General features: G+C 46.0%; 1 protein-coding gene across 1 annotated transcript in view; it reads left to right on the plus strand.

Moving 5' to 3' along the window:
- Positions 1–25,732, plus strand: part of RIPOR2 (RHO family interacting cell polarization regulator 2) — a 69,348-nt gene that overhangs the window by 22,117 nt on the left and 21,499 nt on the right. The window contains exons 2-10 of the mRNA XM_075022849.1: positions 11,999–12,125; positions 13,394–13,549; positions 14,175–14,253; positions 14,472–14,495; positions 15,658–15,711; positions 18,583–18,732; positions 19,670–19,733; positions 23,931–23,974; positions 25,360–25,485. Coding sequence (XP_074878950.1) covers positions 11,999–12,125; positions 13,394–13,549; positions 14,175–14,253; positions 14,472–14,495; positions 15,658–15,711; positions 18,583–18,732; positions 19,670–19,733; positions 23,931–23,974; positions 25,360–25,485 — 824 coding nt within the window. The remainder of the gene's footprint in view (positions 1–11,998; positions 12,126–13,393; positions 13,550–14,174; positions 14,254–14,471; positions 14,496–15,657; positions 15,712–18,582; positions 18,733–19,669; positions 19,734–23,930; positions 23,975–25,359; positions 25,486–25,732) is intronic.

Genomic DNA, 25,732 nt, shown 5'->3' on the forward strand with positions numbered 1-25,732 from the left:
ATAGTAGCAAGAGCTATCCCTGTGCACTTTCCCAACCATACAGGCACATCAGTGGGTGATGATGCTGTTGAAAAAATGCCACTGCTCAATTAAGTGTATAATGTGTCAAGTCTTGCATGACTGACTGCACTTTCCTTGTCTTGTTCAGTACATCCGCAAAATACTGTTTTGTTAGTTCAAAGAAGGACTTGGGTTTTTGGCTAGAGATGATTGTGGGATAGGAAGCAATTGGCTGTGAGGTGCTCTTTGAACCATGAGGCTTTTTCCTGAATCCAGTGTAACACTTGCAGGCCGCATCTACTTAGGTATACACAAAATCTTATGAATAAGAATAGACATCTGCTAAAGTAAACAGAGATGAATGTTTAGTTTATTAGATGTTCAGATTAATAAAGCCAAGAGCTGGAAGCGCTCACTAAGTCATCTGTGCTACACAAAACCAAACCGAAGCCTTATTAAAAATGCTAAGACTTCAACTGAGGCTGGAGAATAATCAGCTTAAAATTCTGCCTGCATATACCAAGGTTTTGCTTTCTTTGAAATCAGAGGGAGACGTTGCCATCATTTCCCCAGATGGCAGCTGGACCACAAAGCCTTGTTTCCATGCATGCAGATGCTGGACTGGACGTGCTTGCAACATACTTGATTTCCATGCCCTACGCTGACAGCAGAAGCTCCCTGAAGGTTAGATGGCTTTTCATCTGCAGTTATCCAGCAAGAGGTTGCTTTTCCCCCATTCTTTCCTGGCTCTACCCTTAAAAAAGAAAATAATCCTCCTTCTTCCTCGTAGAGAAGGCGGCACCGGTGGGTCCAGCGGAACAGCTCCTATGTGAGCATAAACCAAACGCTGTTTGTGTGATTTCTCCAGCCACTGTATTTCTTGTGGGCATGTCGTGCTGCCACCAGATGAGGAAGGCAATGGCTTCCATTGGCAAAAGGAGAAAATAGTTTTCCATCATCATATAAAACCGTTATATCCTCCTTTTCCTATACCAGAATGGTGGTCCATTACTACGATATGAATTGGAAAATGCAGAAATCTCAACAGAGAAAGAAAGGAGAAAAGAGTGGGAGGCCACCGGAGGACAAGCTGTGGGGTCACTCCTATAAGCTTGTCATTAGCCTGCGATGGCCCTGGTGGGTTTTTCCTTTAAATGGCAGACTGTGGAAAAGCAGGGCTGTGCTGAGATGCGTGCTGCCTTAATTTGTGCAATGAAAAGTTACGCAAGATAATTACCTTGTAGTTCAGCGACAATAAACGCTGTCAGATCTGTTTAATCCACGCTCAGTTTATCTGTAATATCTCTGTGTCTAAAAGACTCGAATGGTAACTAATCCTATAGCACGGCTGGAGCGTATGATGTTTTAAAATCAAGATTTCTTTTTTAAATGTTCACTACAGATTAAATTTACCAATTTAACCTGACTAGATCTACTTACCGTATATTTAAGGTTTTCATCAGGTTAGCATTGGCTCTGTCCGTGACAGTAAACTACGGGCATTTGGGTTTGTTCTTAGGTGCTAATGGTAACAGGAACAGACCAGCCTATATCCGTGGTGTTGAACTCCCCTGTCCTCCAAAAGAGGGAAGCACCTGAAGACTGCTTTGGGAATGGTCCTTGGCCCACACGGCTTCCCGAACCATGCCTGGTAATTGTGTAGGGGAGTGCTAACCGGCCCAAGCCAAATCTGTGCCAGTGATCACTCAAACAGTGTAACCTCCTTTGCCCCAAGGAGCAGAAAGCCCTTGCAGGTTCAAGAGGGAACAGCTTTTCTATAGTGAGAAACCTGATAGCTACTGAAATGAAACGTGGTTTCAGAAAGCAGTGGCAAGGACAGCAGTTCTCCATAAAATTCTATGTAGTTTTTCAAGCTGTTTCTGTAAACACTTGTGTATCTACGAAGCTGTCCTGCTTTTTGCGCTGGTGGGCTGTGACTATTCCATGTAAAACAGTACCGTGGGGGCACAGACCTGTCCCTCCGGCTGTCTGCACATAGCAATGAGGTTCCTGGTTTTGCTTAGCTGTGTCCCGTTGGGCATCAGATCTCTTCTCCAGTACCAGCACCTTTAACACAAGCTTTTCCAACAGGGACTCTTTACCTAGCACAGAGCCCCCTTACCCCTTTATTCTGCATCAAATCTCTTCCAGTTACTTTTTACAGCTCCATTAATGATCCTGACTAGAGAAGATGGCGGTGGTCTGGGGGAAGTTTAGGCTATTGGTGGTATTAGATGTGCACTGTTGTCTCTTATACCTTTGAGAGTTTTTAAAATTGAAAAGGTTTTAGCCAGAAGAATAATAACCTCTGCCATTCATTTTAAATAAAAGTTTTAGAGGTCATATACATAAGATCTTCTCTAGCACAAGATTCAAGTTTTTAATTTAAATGAACTGAAGCCAAGAGACAGCCTCTCTTGGTTGTGCATGGACAGTGTTCAACCACTTGATGTGCTGGAAGAAAGCTTCAGACACATGCTATAGCCAAATATAAATGAAGTTAACGCAGGACTTTTATGGCAATGCTCTTGAAATGGCCACACTTGTGAGGTGTCAAAAAGATTAAATAAATCTGTTGGTGCAATACTCGTATCTGGGACAAGAACGTCCAGCTTTAAAGATGTTCTGTCCTAAAACATAGAGCGATGCATCTTCAACAACATTTTAGTGAGCGATGTGCCATTAAGTCGCCCCTTGAAGTAGAACGATCATATAAACATCCAAGGCATTTTAAGTCACCCTAATCCCACGTATTTAAAGAGGAGAAGCAAAGCGTTTGTATCTCATTAGCGACTGAAAGGATTTGACAACAATGATGTTTTACTTTCCTTTCAGGGATGAAATGCCTGTCCTATTTGTTTAATTTAGCTCACTTATGCTTATATTAGGGCGTACCTGGAGTGGATACCGAGTACAGCCAGTGTTTGTCTGTCTTGGCCGAAGCAAAACAACCAATTTCTAGAGTAGCCCACTGGTTACCTAAACCATCCTACATGTGTTTACTTGATGCCTTTACTTTCCTGCAGAAGCAAAGACGTAGTAGTCTCGGCTTGCTGTCCTTGCCCGTGCTGCTGCCATCTGCATTAAATGAGGGTTGTAAACAGCAGAAGTACTGGTGCAAAGTATTAAAAGAAAGCAGCGCTCTTAAGGGTGATTTTATATTAAACACTGCTGGGTCATTGCTTTTCTCTCCTGCCAGCGAGAAGGTTTTTATGTTCATTGCTTACACAGTCTGAGAAAGCGAAGCCACTCTGCTGCTTACACTTGACACACAAATTTAGGTCACTGCTCACAGTCATCACGGATTTTGCCAAAAGTCTCCCACCAGAGTGGCATGTATTGACATCAGGGCTGACTTTTACCCACTTGTTCTCAGATCTTACTCCTGGGCTCGTCCAAATGTCGGTCAGTAAGGGACACGGGAGACCGCCAGCACCACTCGTGGTTTCCCAGGCCTCCCCCACTGCTAATGCTTGCAAAAGTGCAGAATAGGTTGATTGCTTTTTATGACCTCGGAAATTAAAATTCCACCCAATGCGTGTCGTCAGTGGGGCAGTGTTCAGTGGCATATGCCAAAAGAGGTAGAGAAGTACCCAGGCTGTTGCTAGAGTAATTCCCACAGCCTGTTTTCCATCCTGCTAGTCTAACTGCTTCTCACAAGATACCTCTTTGTAGTTTATCTCCTAAAATAGGGCTAGATGACAGAGCAGGACAAAGCCTTCCACCTTTACTATCGCGTAGCGCTGCCGAAATGACAGCGTGATTCATTACACAGACAGGTCACTCACGCTGAACCTCTGTTACGGATTTGGTGCGAGGTGGGTTTAAAGCACGAGAAGATAATTTTCAGTTGATTTTCAGAAATGCTTTTTCTTTAGATTATTTGCTGGTACTTGAACAGCAGGGGGGCTTTGTTTTTAATTAAATCTTTAATTGACATAAAGAATAATCAATGATGAGTAGAATTGGAGCTGACTTCTAATCAAAGATAATTCTGCATACCGGGGTGGGTTTGAAATGAATGAACATCAAATCTAATTAGACGGCCGGATTCTGATCCCTCAGCCACACTCATATGTACTGTTACAGACCAAATATCGCTTATCGACGCTAATGCCAGCTGAATATAATTGCTCTGTGTTTCTAGCGCTGTAAGGGAACGGCATTAGGGAGGGCACCGCATGGGCTCGTGTGCACGGTCGCTCCAGCTGCCAGCGCGAAACAAATGTTGGAACTGAAAAAAAAAGGAGGTCAGCTACCATGGACCCATCTGTCATGGGCGGGAGCCATTTAGGATCAAATTTATTTTCCTTGGGTTTATTACGGTGAAATAACTCATTTGCATTTCCCTCGCCTTGTGTTTTCGGCACATGCTACGCCAAGGGTAAGGAGCGGTGCTGTAGGTGTTTCTCTAAGGGGAGGTTAAGCAGAGGAAAGGGCAGTTTGTGGCTCTCCGGTGGGGGAAACGAGGCATGTACCGACAGCTCTGGTGGAAAAGCAGCTACGAAAAGGGCAGGAAGAAAGCTAATCGTGCTACAAGACAGAAGGGAGGTGCTGCTTTTACCTTAGCCACAGCCAGTCATTATTTCTGCGCTAGTGAAGTGATGAGAGTTAGAGCCAAAGGCATGTTTTACGGTAAAAGTAAAAGATGAAGTTAAAAGTCCCCACGCCGACTTTGGCACCTAGACTGGTGTGAAAAACGACTAATGCTTACAGAATTTGTGGAGCTATATTGCGGTGGGAGCATCAGGTATCAGGTCCTATACATTTACAGCCATATATACTTTACCATTTTGCTATTGACCTGGATTGTTAGCTTTTTTCTTACTATTACTATTGCTTTTTGGTTTATGTACTTCATCCAGTTTGGGTAGGAGGAGCAGAACAAACAGCATGAGCTATTCCAGATGGTAGACAATTTGTGTTTCTGCTCAGGGTGTCTAGTGATGAGCTAGCAAATACTGTAGCATTTGAGTTGAAAATGTCCTTACATACAACATAAAAAATGTTCTTAAGGAAATGAGACCATAAAGTACAAGTCTTGCTATTAGTATCAAGTCTTGGGAAAAATATTATATGAAACAAAAGCTAAAATTTGGTACCGAAATACCCAAAGCTAACGTTTTCGTTTATTAGAAACAGGTAACGGCACCTTGTGCTCACTCGCAGGGATTTCTGCATGACAAAGTAAAGCTCCCAGCTATGGGCTTAAGTAGAGCTGTAAAAGATGCACGAGCTGCATAAACACTTCTTCGTGCACTGTAAAAACTGAATCCGCCCAAACTGAAGGTATCGAAAGACAACTAATAAAAGAAAGAATCACTGCGGGCGTCACTGACGCAGGTGAAAAGCTATCGGTGAAAAGCGAGCACGAGCCTTCAGAGAGATCCTGCTGGATAGTCAGTGGCCAGGCTTGGATGTCCACGGTGGGGGCAGAGACCCAGCTCAGGCTGCCAGCGAGGGCAGGACGAGCTGCGGTGGGTTAAACTAAGATTCTTGGTGCTGCAAGAGATGGGGCAGAAGTTTGCTTCCTTGCGCTGGGGCAGGAATAGGTGGCTACCGACGGCTTTGATGCCCACCTGAGCGTGACCCTGGTGCTCCCAGATGTCCCATTGGAAGGAGAGGGAGCCATCTCGGCTATAGCTCCCTCTCTGCGACGCCACTCTCCGCAGCCATGCTGGAAAGCCCATGTGGCTCTTTTTCTGTAAGCTAAAATTAACGTTTGAAGCTCACAGATCTGCTGGCCTTTCACCGGCTGATGTAGGCTTGGGAAGTGTGCTTGTCAGTATAGCCATATGCTACTATTTAGGAATATCTCATAGCCTTGGACTTTGATGGAACGAATGCACGTGATTTTGTTCTGGCAACCAAGAATAGTTCTTCAGATGGAGCTCACATGTCTGTACAACCCTGGCAAACGCTACCCTGCACAAGGGAGGAGCAGCCCAATCACTGGGAGCATAAAATATGCCATGAAGGTTGCAATGCAGGTAATCTAATGACCAACAGAAGACACCCTTCTAAGGGTGCTTCCAGGAGATCCCATCCCACAGAAATGTTCCTGACACATCCAGGAATTAGGAGCCTGTGCGCTAATGCCTAAAAGTTTTTGTCCTAAAAGTGTAAAGGCTCTTGTGCAAGAATTAAATTTCTTGTGAAAGTTTTTATAATGCTCCTGAGCGCTCTTACCCATATATTATTGTCAAATTTTTATATTAAAAAATCATCCACAAGAATGTCTATGTTCTCATCCAAGATGCATACTTCTGTGCCTACTAGGAGTCTAGGGAACATGGAAACCATAAATTCCAGGTGCTTATTTGGGCTACTGGCCATGCTGGTCTCATATTGCCAGGGTGATTCAATTAAGTCAGAAGGAAGAAGTTGGAAAATAAATACTAAAAATGGCTAGACTTTAGGCTACAAAAGCAAGCAGCACCAGCCGAAGGTGTACTGAATGAGCTCAGCATTGAACTGAGCCTGAGTAAGTTTAGAACTGAATTGTGCTCTTTGGGTTTAGGAATGCAAAGCAGGAAGAATTGGCTGGGAGGAGGACATGGCTTCTAGGGTATAATCAGTTTCTTCCCTTATTGGATTTATTCTTTTGGAGATGCACACTTCTAAATGTGATCTTATTGCAATTAAAAGTTTTTATGTTTGTAAGCTAGTCTGATAAGCAGAACACAGACCTTGACATAGATGAGAGAGGAACATATTCTTTTCTTTCATTATTCAAGAAGATACCCGTTCATTTGTTAGACATACCCCAGGTTTGCAGGTAAGAAATGTTCCTGGCATGCAAAACAGAGTCAGTTGACTTCCGCAGCCATCCAGTTGCATCAGTTTAGTGGACCCCTTCAGCTTACTTTAACTTAAATAATTACCGCCAATTTTTTAACGGGCAGCCTACAGACCACATATCAGCAGAAGGAACAACATACAAACCATCTCACTGTAGGGATTGCAGCTCCTTAGATCCAGAATAGGCCTTGAAACACGCGTCGCACAAGAAAATAAGATAGGAACAGGATTATCAAGGGTCCTTTCGGTCATTGAGTCCAACCCCACATTCCCATTTAATCAAGGCTTATACATAACCCCAAAGTATCCTCGAAGCCTCTATTCCACAAACTCTCAGCTGCAGACAGCTGTCTGACACCCTACAGCAAACCCTAGACCCAGAGCCGTAACCGTAGCTGCTGCCAAGGGAGAACAGGAGGAATCAAGGGCACCATCACCACTCGGGTATTTGTTGCAGCTTTACATGGCTGCGAGCACACGAGTAGCAAAACCAACTTCCCCTCGTCAATGTGGTGAACAAAAAATGCCATCTCCGGGTTGGTCACGGGGAAGAAGCGAACAAAAAGGGACTGTGTGAAAGTCAGTCTAGGTTTAGCAAATGTGTTTGTGACTGAACTTCCCCGCTCTTAGCTTGGATCGAAGTCCGCGCTGTTTATCAAATATTTCAGCATTACGGGCGGTGGAGGTCCGTGCTGAGGGTGATGAAGAGAGGGCAGCCCTGTGGAAGTGATGGCCTCAGTGGTCCCTTCCCCTCTCATTAGCTCAGGCTCAGCTGTTTCCCTGTTTCCAGACTGAAAGGAGAGCTGGGAGAGGGGACTTTTATTTCCCCGGGGACAGAGACATCGTCAATTATATGCCATTCCCTGCTGCAAGCTATTAGCGGATAGGGCAGAGAAAGAGTACTGATAGGATTTCACCTTATCCCTTGACTCACTGATGGGCTCATTGTTCAACTGCCGTGCACTTAGCACGGGCAGTACTAATTATATTAATTATGCTCCTACACAGTGCATGCTTATATTAGCAGTAAGCAGACTGGTGACTTTTTAAAATGAAACATCACTGGTTCATTAGCTATATAGATTTAAAAATGTAAGCATACTCATTGCATCCGCTGCTGAGGTGGATCTCTTGAATCTCAAAAGCATTTAATACCATTTTAAATGTGCAATATGCTTTATATTGAGAGCAAAATGTATACTGTATCTAGGAGACAGTAGCATTATATCACCTAACTACTAAATGCAGACTTAGAAACTTGATCCCTACATTGGACTAGCACCAAAATCCCCCTAGTAGTGTTCATCTGTAGGGATACCGGTAAGGTCAGCCAGAGATCTGGGTAAGTCCTTGTGGGCTGAGCCTTACTGAAATTATACTGGTGACTACATCTATGAGTATAATCAGAGTACAACTGTGTTATTAAATTCAGAGGTAGGTTTATTTAGCTGGCAGCACAGAGGCCTGTGAGTGGTTTAAGAGGCATGAAAATATAATCCTTCTCTACAAAGTATATTACAACAATGTGACAAATACTCATCACTGAAAGTGTCTTTGCTAGATGTAGGTATCATAAATAATCTATCGACGTGGTGCCCATATGCAGCCACTGTCTATGTGAATCTAGGCTAAGGGACTGCTGCTGCTAGGCAGAGTCAGTGCGATTTTGTGAGGTCGGTTGGAAGTATCTAAGATGTCAGCAATATAAGTTTAAATCTTAAAAACAGATTGTGTTTGTAAAATAGAGTCAACCTCTAACCTGACAAACTGAAAAGTAACTGAACAGAACTGGGAGATTTCATCAGTTCTGACTCTGTTACCTCCTTTTGTCACAGTTTTCTTCTGTACAGAAATTAAACCTACATTAATCACCAAGATTATATATAATATAGAGAGAGAGCACAAGCCTATCTGGGCACTGAGTTCTGACCATTTTAAGCAAAAGCAAAGCAAAAGTAGCTCCAGGCAGGTCTTCAATTTGCATTTCAATTGCACTTCTTCCACACTTCCTTCTGGTATCTTGAGGAAAGTCTTAGCTACTAAAGCATTGCAAAGCCATCCGAGTGCTTGAGCAAAATTTTTCCAAAATTATTAATTTTTTAAGTTTCCCCAAAGGAAAAGAAAACCGAAACGCTTCCAGTGTATCTGGATACGGTCACACATGGACACAAAGATTTTGTTCAGAGCGAAACCCATTCATCTTTCATTCACATTAATACAGAAGATATTCATCATGTGGAAGATGTTAGCATTTTGACAAGAGTTTTGAATCTAAAGTAATTATATTTTTATAGCCAACGTGGTCATGATTAGCATCCAACTTCAAGTTTGGTTTTATTCCTGTTATTTTTTGAGGAATGGCTGATGTTTATGCAGTTAAATCACCTCTGACTGTCAGTGTTGTTTAGCTTCTACCCTCAGAGGTCTCCAGATGCTGTCGGGGGCTGTGTTAATCATCCTGTCAAGCAATGCAAGTGCTGAACACTTGCGAGGGATTTTTCTGCTCTTTGGCACTCTGGACCCAACTTTTAATGCAAATCCTTGTACACAAATAGAAGCATAGATCATGCAGCCTAACCCTCTTAAGGTTATTTGCAAAACCAAAGGGAACTTGCTGCGCAGACCCCCAGAGTACTGTGATCGGGTGGTTTCAGCTTTGTCTCTCGGGAGCTGGTTCTCGGTGGGGTTTGAGCTGTTGGATGTCAGCTGGCGCGGGTAGACGCTGTACCGTCTACAGGGATGCGAGGTTTGACCTTGAAAGCTGCAAAGTGGCTTTTGCCAAGTGCTGGGGTGTCAGCAAGCCGGAGCAGAGCTCAGCCCTGCAGAGGTGTGCTGAGAGCCTTAAGGAGCCAGAGGTGAGCGTAGGGCCAAATTTGGGCTCTCATTGACCACAGACTCAAGTATCTCCGGCCGTGGCTGGAGCATGTTTATCCCTGTATGAGTAAGCCGAAGGTTGTGCTCACTGTGGTTTCTCCTGAGCCTACGAGGAGCAGCTGCTCCCAAGACCCAACTACTCCTACTCCTTCCCTTTCTTCCATCTCTCCTGGCCATGGGTTTCTGCCCAGGGTGGGTGCTTACGGCCCTGGTCTGCCCGAAACCGACTTCTCTATCCCAAGGGTTTATCCTCGCTGTGGTTAAACTGGCTCAACGCTGCGTCCGGGCTCAGCCGGGGACGCAAATGGTGGAGCAGCGTTATCTGCTGACCGCAGTGGAGGAGAAAACTTGCCCTAAGTGCAGCCCAGGTGGTATCTCTGAGGGCCGTCAAGTCACAGGGGGCAACCCTTGCTTCCAAAGCGTACAGATTTTTGGTTGTGCAATAGAGAAAACTCGACGTTACCAGTAGCGCTGGCAGCGCTGGGACTGGAAGAAGTATTTCTGGCAGAGCTCTTGCAGAAACATTCCTGACAAAGCAGCTCCTGGGGCAATGCGGTCCTCTCCACAGAGAAGCAGTAGCTCGCCACGGCGCCTACTGCCACCTCAAAGAGTATTTGGCCAGCTTAGCACTACAAATTAAAGATAACTGGACGGCGCGCAACGTTTCCTCATGTATTTGCTTTCTCCAGTGAGTGTTTGCCGTGCAGGCACCACGTAGCTCTGGTGCTTATCTTTAATAAGTACGTTCGGCTGCGAAGGCTTATGTTGCAAATCTCTGGCCTTCACAAGTGGCTGCTTTTTTGGATGCTCGTGATCCTTGCTGGTGTGTGGGGATGAGAGGGTGGTGTGAACTCGGTCACCCCCTCAGCCCCGTAGGTCGTGGTTTCGCAGAGCATCAGCTCCATTGCCTGCAGGCAGCTCCAGCCCTTGCCGTGCCGTCCTGCCTCTGCACCAAACTCGCCCCTCGCCCAGCTGTTGGAGTGAAATGGACTGGGGGTGTGGGGCATGCCGGCTCCAACTTTTAAAATAAATGAAAAAAAAAAAAAAATTTAAAAAATCTCTTTTTTTTGTTTTTGTCAGGTTATTTTTGGTTTTTGTCAGGTTATTTTTAAGCTGGCCTAGTTTCTCAATCCGTTTCACAGTGGAACGGCGTTAGCAGCCGTGCTGGTACCCTGGGAAAGGAGGAGGCAGTGAGAGGATGGATCCTGCGGGACAGAGGAGCTGGTCCCTGGCAGCACCTGAGGACCAATTCCCTCTTCTCCAGCATCCCCCTTCCCCACACGCTCCCTGCTCTGCTGCCTGGCCTCAGCTGGCCGTGACGCTCCTCAGACGGCTCGGTGAGGCCATTCGTCTCACCAGAGCAGCACAAAACTAAGGCAGCGTAAAAGTCTGCTTTGTTGTCTGCCGAGGGCAGCGAGCGCCGGGGCCGGGACATGGAAAACGGTGGAGCAAGGAGGAAAGGAAGAGGGAGATGTCTCTCTCTCCCCTTGTGGCAGCAGCAAGCTGATGATGGAGCTATCGTGAACCACGGCACTTGTTTGCTATTTCTTTACGGGTGGATTGAAACCACTTTAGTTTGGTGCAGATGCCGAGCTGGGCGTTGGAAACGAGCACACATAGAGCAAGCGTTTTCTCCCGGGGTGCTGAGCTCCCTTGAACGCATGAAACGCAGAGCATACGGTGCCTGGAGCTTGTGTACTTGCCTCTGGTCGTGGCGGAGAGCATCCATCTCTCATCACAGCACGCCGTGGCTGCGCGTACACCCACCGCGTCTTCCTTCTCAGCAGTCGGGCGGGAACAGCCACGGGGAAAAGGAGCAAGGATCAAAGGGGAGCTGCAGGACTTGATTCATGCTAAAAGAACCCTGGGGTTTTTTTGCTTTAATGTATGTAATAACACTTCACGGTGATGGCGAGAGCCCCTTAAGAGCTCTGCACGCTCCCAAAATAATCTCCAGGACACCCTGACGTAGCAGATGGGGACACCAGGGCTGGGGGAGAAGCATGCCAGGCATGGAAGAAATTGGGGATGGCGTTGGGATTATCACGCTGAAGCATCTGCTTTCTAGTCCCACATCCAGACCCTCTTTGTGCCTCTGGCCCATTTTCAGTACAGCATGGGCCATAAGTCAGAAGTGAAAATAGGACCATTTTGGTTTTGAGGCAGGACGATTTGGCAATGCCAACAGATTCGTGCCCTGGCTCGTGGCCCCTCGTGGGGTTCAGTTGCCCCTTACCGTGACCGATGGACACCAGGCAGTCCCGGCCTCACCGCCTGCCTCTCACCCTCCATCGTCGCTGACCTGCTTTCTGTTGTTTTTCAGGAATATCTTCCAGGCTTCCCGAAATCATGTCAATAGGATCACATTCCTTCTCTCCAGGAGGTCCTAATGGGATTATTAGAAGCCAGTCCTTCGCTGGCTTCAGCGGGCTTCAGGAGAGACGCTCCAGGCAAGTGCTGTGCTCTCTAAGGGGAATTTCCAAATCAGGCCCTAGGGAGCCCTTGGGGTTTGGGGGGTGAAGGTGGAAAAGAAGTGGAGGAGGACTGCCTTCTCTCTGACTTGCCAAAGAAAGCCTTCTGGGCTAAAATCTCTCTACGTATTGTTTGTCTAACTAGGCTGTTACCCTCTGCCTTAGCTACCACGTGCCTGTTTGCCTCTCCCCCATTAACGCGGGGCTTCCTCACATGTCTCAGCACTGTGAGAGAGTTTCGGAGAATCATTTTAATTTACTCACTTGCACAGTGATCTTTTCAACATGCGAAATGTGCAGGAACACGATGCACTTCCCACCGCCCCCGATTTAAGACCGTCGCTACCTAAGAGACGGTTTTCTCATTGCCACGCTGCTATGAATTCAAAAGAACTCTGTTTCCTCTGCGGGGTTGCCTTCATGTCCTGCTGGAAAGAGGGCAAAGCTTGGCTGCAGACCCTTTTCTTGCACCGCCCTTTAGCTAGACAGGACTTTGAGTGATCCAAGTCATCCAAGCGCTTACCAAGTCATCCAGTCCCCGATGCCCCCAGAGGGTACTTTACACTTAATTTTAACTTGTGTAAAGTCTCCGAGCGCCCAACCACCAGTTAGCAATTGAGGAGGAACGGCAGGCAAAGGGTCACTTCCCATTGACGGCTCGAGTCAAGGATGGTGGGTAGATGCTGACCTACCCCCAGCAGAGTGACCAGAGGCACCTATATGCAGCACAACTGTCCTCCCTTTGCCATATGGGAGAGCTACCTATGGTCCACGCTCCAGACCAGCAGCGTGATGCTGTCCTCCAGGCACGCTCTTAACCAAGCCCCAATCTCCCTTAGGAGCCCCCAGGCTTTACACCTGAGATTATCTGGGCTCCCCTTTGGTTTTAGGACCTGGATGTAGCTCAGCCCTTTTGTGGCTGTGGCTGAGCAACGTGAGGCAGGACAGGCATGGTATAAGACAGAGAAATGTCTGATGATGTCTGATGAGCCTCAGGCTCAGCCTGGTGTTTCCAGACCAGCATTCATATCTCGGCAAGGCAACTGGCACATCAAAAGCTGACAGCGCATGTCCCAGGCTGCTCAGACCTCTTAACCTGTAAACAAATGCAGTCCTTTAACTGGCAGGCACAGAAGCAGATTCGTTTCTGCTAGCAGAGATAATATCAGAAGATTTCTTCAAGCTACGCTCCTTTGAGATCATTATGATTTATAAGGGTTTCCTCCTCTTTAATGTTCATTTTGCAGGTGTAACTCCTTTATTGAAAATTCCTCTGCACTCAAGAAGCCCCAAGCAAAGGTGAAGAAAATGCATAATTTGGGCCATAAGAACAGCACCACTCCCAAAGAGCCCCAGCCTAAAAGGATGGAAGAGGTCTACCGAGCCCTGAAGCATGGCCTGGAGTAAGAGCCTTTATTCTGCTTGCTGATTGAAGCTTTCTGTGACATTTTAGAGCCTAGAGAAACATATCACAGGAACAGGGATCCTTAATCATAGGAGAGGAAAATATACCTCTTGGAGTCTGGATTGTAAGACTTAGGATCTGAAATACTTGTATGGGAAACAGGGCAGAATCCCACTTCCACTCCAATTGCTGGGAAAGCTCCCAAAAGCTGGGATTTCAACATTTTTTTCCTCCAAATTTCCTAGATCCCTATCAGAGGTTGTATTGCCCTTAAGATAACATCCCAGACGATAACGGGGCTTTTACCAGCCAGATACAAGAGCAGCAATTGGAAGGCACCAGCCCCTAAATTAAGCAGCAGATTAGCTTACTTGAAACTGGTTGTTCAGCGTAAGGAGAACACCGAGCTCTTACACACAGCTAAATAAGTGGCTCCTATTTATTCCCAAACAGGCAGCAGGGAGCTGCTTTTAGGACAGATCAGCATAAATGAGTTTTTTTGTCTGAAAACGCATCCAGTGAGGAAAGCCATTTATTGGGCAGATTTTCTTTCAGGATGGTCAGCAGCCAGCTTGATGTGTGCTGCAGAGCTCATGCATCCCTTCTCTGGTTTGTGTTTACAGCGAGTATCTGGAAGTTCACCAGACAGAGCTGGATAAGTTGACCACTCAGTTAAAAGACATGAAAAGAAACTCACGCCTGGTACGTGTCACGCTTTTTCATCGTGCGGAGGCACAGGAACCTTCTCGAGGTGCTGGAGCAGCCAGGGGGTGGGAGCGGGATATCGGGAGTTTGCATCGATGCTCTTCTTCCCTTCCAGCCCTGGTCTTGTTTGTGATTTCTATTGACTGACAAACATTGCTTTCTCAGGGTGCTGTTCTGTTGCAAAATTAATCACGGTTTCATGTTTTCTGTTGCAGGGAGTCCTGTACGACTTAGATAAGGTACGTTACTCCCTTTGACGCTGGTTTTGCGAGGACGCGTTAGTATCCGTACAGTGTACGTAGCTGGCGCGGGAAGCCTCTCACGGACAGGTCTACTACCCAGGCCAACACCACCGAGGGAGAAGTTACCTGACAATTTGCATTTGCGAAGGAAGAAATCCCGCTCCCTTCTTCTTCCCAAGGGCTCTGGTACTTGCCGGGCACCTCCGCCAGCCGGCTATGCTCGCTAACCCGGCATCAAACTTACCCCATCAGCCCTTTCCCGGGGTCTGTCGAGTTAAACTGGTTCCAGGACAGGCACAGGGAAGGAGGCAGACCCCTGCCAGGGAAGGAGGGAGGTGGAGGAGTGAGACCTCCTATTTCCATCAGCTGCCAGCCATTAAATCCATCGCCTTGTGCAACTTTGCCCTGCCACGGGTGGCTGTGGGAGCCGGGTCAAGCCCCGGCTCATCCCTGCTCCCGCCAGTTCTGGGGAAGGAAAAATTGAAAATATTTTTCCCCGCAGGAAAATTTGAGTGCAACAAAAGGAAAGCTTTCAAAAATGTTTCCTGAACCAGTCTGGCTTTTTTTCAGTCAGAATGCCAAGCTTAGTTTTGCTGTCAAAAACAGTTTGCTGAGGAAGAGAATGGATTTTTGAAATGCAAACCCCAATCAATTTTCAAAGTACTGAAAATACTATATGTCGTGGTTTAACCCCAGCCAGCAACTAAGCACCACGCAGCCACTCGCTCACTTCCCCCTCACCCAGTGGGATAGGGGAGAGAATTGGGAAAAAAAAGGTAAAACTCATGTGTTAACTAAATACTAGAAAGAAAATTAACTCTATCCCAGTGAAAACCAGGACACTAGACTTTGAGCTACAAAAGCTCTGATTTTTTTTTTTTTTTCCTTTTTTAAGATTTCAAAAATCTAGGGAAATCCCATCAAAGAAAAACTCTTCTTTGTAAAAAATATATTAGGTGCAGACGTCAGTGAGCTCCATTTTCAGCAGCAGATTAATGGTAGTAAGGTGGGACAGCTAATTCCAGATTCATGGGCAACGAAACCCCGTGTGTTTTAAGGAGGAGTTTCTCAGATTCACGGGGACTAGCAGAGCTAGCATGGCGGTGTCTTACTGATTTATTTAAATGTGCCTCACCCTCTGCCTCTTCCTTTCCTTCAGCAAATCAAAGCGGTCGAAAGATACATGAGAAGGCTGGAGTTCCACATTAGCAAGGTAATGAGCGCTCCTATCATCTTTCTTCTGCATCTGCTCCTGTGTTATTAGGAAAACAAACCCTTGGCCTCCTGCTACCCCTCTGCTCCGGGGAGGCTGCCTTAACAATGCCTCTCCCAGATTCAGTATTTTATGGGCTGGTGGTCGGAGCCAAAGAAAGGATTTCCACGTGGTTTGTAGCCCACGAGGTCCAGCCGTGCCCTGAGACACTCCCACCCGCTTTTAGGTACAGAGAGAACACAGGGTCAGGCACTTGCTGGGAAAAATCTATCTCATTGCATGCTTATTGTTAAACTATAGGTAGAAAGAGAGTTGTGTCTGAAAGTAATTTAATTCAGCAGTTGTCTCCACCGTACGCTAGGTTGGATTTATTCCTGGATTTCACTGCTAACGCTTTTGCTGCTTGGTTTGGGGCCCACATCCACTTGATTACATCGGTGACAATATTCAGTAGAGGTACTTGTGATTTATACTAATACATTTTAGAGCTGGACAAAATCCACGGCGTGTGTTCTCTTAGTTATAAACATATCTGCTAGCGATTAGTTGCTTTTCTGAGCCTGACAAAAGAATGAATTATTTTTGATGGATTAAATGTCTTTTGAGAGTCATTTGAAAAGCGTTCGCACAGCTTGAAGTGCTCCAATTATGACAACCCATCCAAACCTTTTAATTTCAGACTTCTCTTACTCTTGGAGCCAAAAAAAAATATCAAAAAACCATAAGGCGATAGACTGAAATTTTGTTCCCCAAACCACCTTCTCTCTTGCTGGCAACATGAATGGCAAAATTAGTGCTTAAGGAACATTTCCGTTCAAGTCCTTCCCACTCCAGCCTGCTCAGAGCTAATGGTTTCTGGGATTATAATAGGACTGAAAAGCACCAAAAGCAAGAGGTAACGCTGGTCAGTATTACCCAAGCTTGCCGAGTACATTAGTTCATTTTCTGTAACCCACAGCAACAGAAACAAAAGGAACCGAGCTGTGCTGCGTTACAGCTTACGGGCTTGGGCAGGTAAAGAAACATCTTTGTTTCTAACGATAGAGAAGGTCTTTTTCAGCAGCACCGAATCAGGGCCGCAGCGATGCCTTCTGCCATCTACCCGCCGCTGCTCCGTATGGGAAGCAGAGCAAGGAAAATGGGATGTGCAGCAGCAGACCCCACGAATTTAGGGGGGCAGATGAGCATGCCCTAGCTGCACTCACATGGGCAGGGGCAGGACATCGACCCCGGCTTAATGCTCTACCCTGATGGCAGAAGTAAATACCAAGTGACAGCTATTTATAGTAGCTGTCTTTAGCTTGCTGACTTGCAAGAGAAATAGGAGTGGATGTGACTCCAAGAAGCTTTTTTTGTAACTTTGAAATGGCAAAATGCTACCTGTGCCTCCATTTCTCTTCGCTGAGCTCTTTCACTTTGCAAAGCGATCCCTGTTTTGGTTAGAGATCGCTCAAGTCAGGGGCTTCTGCCATCGGGAATCTAAGCTGGCCTTGTAAAAGTCGACCGAAGGCTTTGAAGCTGTCAGGAAGACCAGTCCCATTCCAAATAAATAAGCAACAGCGCTTTTTGTTAGAGGTTAAGCAGGCTTGGAAAATGGGATTTGGAACACGCCTGGATTGTCACATCAGGCTCATCTCTAATGCAGCAACACAAAGTCGTAGACTGAAGAAGCCAAGGTGCTGGATGCTTTCACAGAAGGAAATTCTGCTGTGAAAATCCACTGCTGGGCAACAACAACCATGGGGCACAGGGTGATCGCTTGATGTCAGAGATAACAAAGGAAAAATGTTATTCTAGGTAAGAACCATCCTATCTTAGCACGGACATTAGAAGTAGAAAGAAAAGACAGCTTCTGCTGTTCCTTTCCTTCTCCTCACCCTGACAAAGTCAGATTAGAAAACCTACATCTCCTGTATCTGCAGATTACATTTATATAAATATATACCACTACATATACCACTATATATAGCTAATATATATATATATACACACCAGCTATACCACTCCCAGCAACTCCCAGCAAACAGCTCAGATGGAGTAAACGTATACATTCAGGGCAGGAATCAGAGGGAAAAGGGAAACCAAAGCATAAGACACATGTAAATCCATTGCACTCTGAAGCTAGATCCAGGTGAGACTTCAAACTGTGTGTGAGTAGGTTTTGCAAAACTGCCAGAGTGCTTACAAAATGTTGGGTGCTTAAGTCATGCCAAAGGAGTTTAAGAAGATGACTAGGAAATTATGTGAATGCCTGGGGGGCTGAAGTTCCAAATACTTTCTTAATTTGACATCAGCTGTTTCTAAGCCTTTTACTTTGTGCTGATTCTGACTACGACTCCCAGTTTCTGGAGGATGGGCAGCAAGAATTCAAAAAATCACTCCCTGCTTCCAATGCTACCTATTAGTCAAGTATTGCAACAGCCTCGATCCACGACTGACATTAGCGATACAGAAGACATTGCTGGCCCTGTTAAATGTGCCATTTAATGCATCCAGTCCCATTTGGCAGTGTAGACGTTGCAGTTGCCTTTGAAAGAGCTCTTCCACACCAATACGTTGGAGAAGCCTGCTACATGCCTGCCTTACTGTTGCGATTGTACGTAGCCCAGACGGGGGAAAGGGAGTAGCAATGGTTAAAGGCATGCAGGGTGAGAAGGTGAATTGCACCTGGTGTTGCTCTAATGAGATTTTTACAGTGGAAGTTATTTTTATCTTGTGTTTCTTTTTCATAGACCGTAACAGTATCACAGCTTCATTTGCTCAGCCCTCATTGGATCTAAGAATTTGGCTGAGGTTCCTTGTAATGCAAATGACTTCATTGTTTGTTGGTTTTATTTTGTTGGGTCAACACACCCTCGTTGTTCCCTCTAGGTGGATGAGCTTTATGAAGCCTATTGTATCCAAAGACGTCTCTGTGATGGTGCCAGCAAAATGAAGCAAGCCTTTGCGATGTCTCCTGCCAGCAAAGCAGCTCGAGAGAGTTTAACCGAAATCAACAGGAGTTACAAGGAGTACACAGAGGTACAGCCTCGTCTGTTTAGTCTTTTGCTCTCACGCTGTTTGAAGGCCATGGGAACTTTGCCACTGATTTCATGGAGAATTTCATCCAGATAAAAGAATTACAAGCAAAATCAGCAAAGAGGAATTATTGTTTCTTTGTTCACCTTCAGGTGAATACCTGATGACTTACAGAGAAGGGTGACATGGGCCCAAAGAGTTCCTTGAAATAATAATGTTTATGCTCTATGAGGGCAGGGTTATACCCAGGAACTGCTGCATAAGAAAAAAACATAAATCTGCCCCAAACCTACATAAATGCTAACTCTGTCCTTCCCACCCTGCAGATTTGGGGACAGCAGGTTGGCTGGAACCCATGTGTATACAGATATCTGCTGCATCCTATCCTGTTTTACTTGCTGTGCTCAGCAGCTGTTTTATTAGACAGGCAGTAGATGAAGAAGGGTCTAATAACGTCACAAACATCCCAGCGCACAAGCCGTGACAGCCTTCCAAAATCTGAAGGAAGAACTGGAGAGGGTCCGGTACCCATCTCCCACAGTCTGTTTTTTTCTTAAGGTAGTCCCCATTTCTTGAGATATTAAAACCAAGCTGGGAGCCACTCTGTCACGGAGCTGCTGCCGCTGGCACATGTCCTGGCTGGAGAGGACTGGGGCAGTGACCAGGTTACGTTTCAAGGGCCACAACTGCCTTCTGCCCACAGGAGGATTAGAACACAACAGAAGAAGAGCACGGGGTTACGTTCAGCTCCGGCACGAGCAGGCGTAGCTGCCATTTTTAGGGCCAGAGCTCAGTAAACAGCAAGGATGGCTCTGGCGGATTAACTTTATTGCAAAGTATCTTTCAACTCTCTAGCAGCAGCTTCTCTTTCCAAATAGACCTTTAAAAAAAAGGCAGAAGGAGGGTTTGTCTGACCCCACTATTCTCTTTTCCAACACAGAACATGTGTACCATAGAAGCAGAGCTGGAAAACCTATTGGGGGAGTTTTGCATCAAGATGAAAGGTAATTGCCTTTTCACCTTTCCCTTCTTTCCCCCTGAACAGCAGTGGTCTCTGTGCACGTTAATGAGGGCATCGAGACATGCTAGCGTGACGTGTATTTATGATAGGTGTGGTTTTCCCCACTGCACCCATTGCTGAGCCTTCAAACCCCCAACTTAGACCTCTGCCCAGTGGAAAGGATCACAGAGCTAGGAACATAAAAGCTTACAGAGAGATTTTCTGAGATGCTTCTTGTTTTCAAGGCTAATTACCTCCCACAAACGCTCCTCCCAACAGCCAAAGCAATTCAATTTCTAAGGCTGCTGTACCTTTTGCCTCTATTTCCATAATCCTTTAAGAAGATGACTGGGAAATTACGTGAATGCCCGTGGAGCTGAAGTTCTAAATACTTTCTTAATTTGACATCAGCTGTTTCTAAGTCCCTTACTTTTGCTGATTCTGACTACTATTTTTGAACAAATGGAAAAAAGCAAAGACCTGGGGGTAGTTTATCATTTAAACACGTAGATAATTCAGTGGTGGCATTCACCTTTCAGTTTTATTCCTTGTCTTTATGACAGGGGACTTTATGGGTTTGAATACAATAGAATCGGTTTTACCTGAAGCCTCGATGAATCACTAGGTATTGTTCATGCTGTTATTGCTTTAAGACTAAATGACTTGAAGAGATTGTGGAGACATATCTTTTTTGGATCTTCAATCACTGGCATGAAAATAGTTCCGTAAAACAAAATCAGCATCTAAACATTTGTGCAGTCTTAATTCTTTACTTGAAATCTCGCCCGTTTAAAAAACCCACGGTGTTGCTGGTGGAGTTTTTATTGTTCACAGATCTCATACAGGGTTTTGCTTTTGCCAGCTCTGTCACAGTTGCAAGTTAGTTGTGTCCAGGGGTAGCAGTGCATGAGACATCATCTAGCTTAGATCAAGTTAAAATAGTTACTCCAGGCTTCCATACTAGAGAAAACAAGTGCAGCAGCTGTCAGTCATAGTTCTAGCTCCACCCCACAACACCAAACCTCACGTTTTAAAGCCCCCACTCTTAGGTACTGGAAAGGCAGTCAAAGATGCATAGATGTAAAGTTACAAGATGGACACACAGAGCCTGAACCAGGTATTTCTATACAAAACCCCACAGCAGAACTGCAGCGTGGACATGCTGAAGGAAACACGAGGTCACGCAGTGTGGAAAGGGAATTGCATCAGGCCAGGTCCCTTGGAGCATTTCCTTACTTGCTGTAAAAGCAGGGCAACACGCAATTCCTGACAGCAGGACGTGTTGCAGAAGGCGTCATGGCATCGCAAACGGCTGGGCTGAAAAGGTCCAGCCCCTTCCCTTTTGAATGCCCAAATCCTCCAGCAAAGCTCAAGGGTGCTCAAGGAGCCAGGTGCTGCACTCACGTGCAGGAGCAGAGCACGAACCACAAACAACTGCTACTTCTGAACACAGTTCTCATAACATAAAGAAGCCCAAATTAGAAATTAGCAAATAAAAATGCCGTATCATTAAGTATGCTCTAATTAGGACATCTCAGATTTCTATCTAGTTTTCCGTAGGAATAGGAATCCAATAGGACAATCCAGCCACTGCTATTGCTAAAGCTCGCAACAGCTCTAGCACAAAAGCCTGCAGATCACGCAGCAAGCTTCCCCCTTAAGTTATACTGCATGCAGTGTATCCAGCTAACTTTAGGATCTAATTTAAAATCAAAGCATTCCTCTCCCTAACGCTTATCCGTTCCTAGCCATTCCAGTGAAAGTTATTTTTATTTTGTGCCCTCTATCACTTACACAGAAAGCAAGCCAACCTACACAGTGCTGTCAGGAAGCAGGGGACCCACACTGTGTTTTTATGACTGATATTTAAAAAAAAAAAAGCCTAATCATTTTTCAAAATAAAGACAATAAACTTGCCAGCAGGCTTAGATTAGTGCTCAGGATTAATCAGCTGTTGAAATTAAACAGGGAAACCCAGCAAGGAAATTTAGAAGTTCCTGTATGGAATCTGCACGTCCTGTTACGATGTATAGGGAAGTGCCCCTATACCTGTTGGAAGTGCCAGGACAGCGGGAGGTGAAATGCCCAGCCGTTTCACACAGGGAGAGCAATACTCTGGCCTGACGCACCAGGGGCTTTGCAACATGGAGCCCAGCACCAGCAACCACAGTCCACGTGTCCAGCATCCTGCACACGAGCGGGGCTGTACATGCTGTGTGAGCTTCAGGTGGCCCTGCCACCTTACCACAGCCACGTACTGACCCTATCCTCTAATTACTTACGTACTGACCCTATCCCCTAATTACTTATGCTGACACCCCAGGAACAATCTCCAAATCCATCTGCATTACAAGCCCAGTGCTTTTACAAAGGCGTGACATTTGAAATGGTACGATAGAGCCATTGGCTCTTGCCAGGCATTTAGTCCCCAAAAGCCATTCAGTTACCAAAAAGTTGTTTCCTATGGAAGTACTTATCCCCTGTGATCAAGTGCTTAGCGCCCGCTTCATCAGGCTGAAGAGACTTGGCCAGCCTGGTTGGGCCAGTCACTGCTCACAGACCTTGGCCTCGAACAATGTCCATGCGGAGTTTTAAGCTGTGTTTCCTCACTCTCCCACCCCATCCACTGAGCAAAGAAAGGACCTTTTATTTTCCTCAGATACTTTCAGTGATGTGTCCCAGCAGAGATCAAATTCACTTATAAAAGCATGCCTGGGGAGAGAGAAGCAGCGGTGGAGTGCTAGTAAGCTTAAATTATTTATAAACAGTAAATAAATTAGAAAGTAATTGGTAATATGAGCTCTGTGCAAGGGCCTCTCTGTTCTGCTACACAGTAAGATGAGCGAAGAAAACTCTTTTCTCGTCAAAGAAATGGAAGAGGAGGACCAGCAGATCATGGGGACAGGCCATGACTGCGTGCAGGGATCTAGTTGCTCCTACAGTCCAGCTAGCAGGACTAATTCAGCCTGGTAGATAAAGCCAACACTAGGGTTCATCATCCTTGCCTTGGTTTTAACACACCCATATATGTTCAGTCATGGCGTTTTAGGATAAATGCAGCCCGAAGACCTCAGCGATTTTGTTTTCATTCCTTTCTCTGCCACAGCCTTTGTGTGTGTCCTCAAGATGGTTTCTTTGGGCATTACAACGCTAGAGGCATAGTTTTAGGCTTACCCAGGCAAAGATGGGTAAATTTTTATACCACAGCAAGTGCAATAGCTACCTACTGAGGAGATCTGTGAGAAAGGAGAGGTTCCCTCTGTGGAGGGAGATGGTTAGGTTAATGAAAAACAACCAGCTGAATCCTGTAGAAGAGCAGGTCGCAAGGCCAGGAGAGGGACAGTAACTTCTCTGGGATTTCAGCATAGTCCCTCAGGAAACTTTCATTTCATATGCACAGTGCCAATATAGAAATAGCATCGTCGTGTCCTACCTTTAAAAATAAAATCTAGGAAAAAAAATATCAAGCAAACATATACCACAAGTGCTTTGCTGCGCTACTTCTGCTCCTCTGGGGAAAGATGGGATAAATCTTGTGTTACAGATGTCAGTCATGTTTTGTGATGTACTTACTATTGAAAGATACTCAGCTAGTATGGGAATGATAACGTTATGGAAATGCCAAGCAGAAGGAGCCCCTCGCTTGCTGTGTCCCTATTAAGATGTACTAAAAAGGAATCTGTGTTAAAATGTATAGCTCGCTCTGATTAGTGTTGAGCAGCAAGCACTACACGGTAAGCAGCTCGCCTACACTTCATGATAGTAAGGGCGTTAAGCTGAGTTTCTGAAGCCAGATGACATCAGGAAGCTGTTTCTTCTTTTTCTATAATTATTATAGAAAAGGAAACTTTGAGCTCTTGTAGGAAAACAAAAGCTGGAAAGCGCAAATCTTCCATATGCAAGAAACCACAACCCAATGAATTTTCTACAAAAAAAAGAAAGAAAATTAAGATGGGGGGGTGGCTGCTGGGCTTAGTGTTGGTTCGGAGGGTGCGGAGGCAGCAGTAAGAGGGGGGGTTACAAACGCCTCCCGGCAGAGCGGCTGTGCGGGCTGAAGTGGGGGGGCTGCCATGCCGCCCGCTCCTGTCCAAGCACGGCGGCCCCAGGGCCCCCACTGCACCCCACTGCACCCCACTGCCGGGAGCCGCTGCGCTCGGCAGCCCGTGCCCTCCCGCAGCCCCTCTGTGTCTTTCCTTCTCAGGTCTGGCTGGCTTCGCTCGGCTCTGCCCGGGAGATCAGTACGAGGTACGTCTGCGTCGGTTTATGGTTTGTTTAATAGCAAAAGAATGGCAGATTTCTGCTGGTTTTTACATCGTGGTGAATAAGGCCTTTTTGCATCAGCACCCTGAGAAACAGCTATTATTTTTCCTGTATACGCTCTGAAAAACCTTGGAGTTCTCTTCATGTCTGCCTAGGTCAGGACATCTGTCAGAAGACATGAAAATTATATTTAAAGCACTGGATGATGGCTATTCAAGAACTATGTGCCCCCCTTTTTTTTTTTTAATTTTAAAAAATTAAATTTAACACACCCCCCAGACCCACAGGCAAAGTCCCCATATTTTTTAAGTGTCTCCCAGAATAAGGGCATGCTTCTCATGTCTTATTCGTGACAAACATTTCTAATTCCCCTGGAAAAAAGCGTTTGCCTCATCCCATGCATGCAGAGCAAATTGAACAAGTCCTTGCAAGCATCCTTTACTGAATGTTTAGACTTTTACTTCATCATAAAGCAGAGTAGCAGAAAGACACAGAATAACCATTTCTTGAGACCCAGGTGTTACCTGCTGGGAGGCTGCTTCAGGACCTCTGGTCACTGCAGCGTTCCGGTGGAGAACATCAAGAGCTGTTTAATTAGAGATGGATTAAAATAAAAGCCTCCAGCTCTATCCAGAACAGAGCTAACCCTGCAAGAAATTCGCAGCGGCTTGATAACGGATCCCCCCCAGCTTGTACTTCCCGGCTGTCTTGATCATCGATTCATTTGTTCCCACTCTCGTTCCCCGTGACAAATCTCTCCTGCTGCTGTCACGCCTGCAAGCAGCGTGCGCTTTCCTCTGCGGGGCCGATCGGTTGGTGCAGGTCTCTCCCAAATGGTCTTGCTGTTCTTCAAATTGTGTTATTGCACTGGAGGGTCTTATCCGTTCCCCATCACCAGCCAGCCAAAGTCTTGCAGCTGGGGAGACCTCTGATGAGGGATGGCCAAAATCTCACCTACCCCCTCCCCTGCCTGGGAAGGCAGGGGCTCCAGCAAGCTGTAGATGTTAGGAAAGGCCATGGGGGCTTTCATCCTGCCCTCCTAAATCTCCCCTACACCCCCCCTGCCACTGCCACTGTCCCTGTAAAAGGGTTAAAACTCCTGCAGCTTCTTTGTTATGAGTCATCTAGTTACACGAAGGTGAAAGCTGGAGCGAGGGGTACGTTACCAAAAGGAGCGATTAGGAATACTGAGAGGCAGAGATCCTGCAGGACAGACCTTTCCCTTTGGGCTCGATGGGGAGCAGAAGGGCGGCACCTACACCCCTAACTCTTCCAACCTACTTCAGACCCTTTCCTCAGTTCTGTTTCTGATATTTGTGCATCCTGAGAGCAGATTTCTCAAGAAAATAAGGGGATTTACCTTTTTTCAGATTTTCATGCGTTACGGTCGCCAGCGGTGGAAACTGAAAGGCAAAATAGAAGTGAATGGCAAGCAAAGCTGGGACGGAGAAGAAATGGTTTTCCTCCCTCTCATCGTTGGACTGATCTCCATTAAGGTACGCCTGCTGACTTCTTTGCCTGCAAGGAAGGCAGGAGTCAAGAAGCTGCCTTCTCATGCACCATCAGCAGATCATTAAACTCTTTGGAAATGAGCCGTCACTAGTATTTCCAGCACACCTACTAGAATGAAGTGCTATAGTATTGTTCGATCTAGAGAGCAGCATCTGCTCATCTGGAGAAATACAGAGGGCTCTCATCTGAACACACACAGGGCCAGCTGGGCAGAAGCTGGAACAGCCCTGA

This window comes from Buteo buteo, chromosome 3, assembly GCF_964188355.1.
Source record: "Buteo buteo chromosome 3, bButBut1.hap1.1, whole genome shotgun sequence".
NCBI classification, from domain to species: domain Eukaryota; kingdom Metazoa; phylum Chordata; class Aves; order Accipitriformes; family Accipitridae; genus Buteo; species Buteo buteo.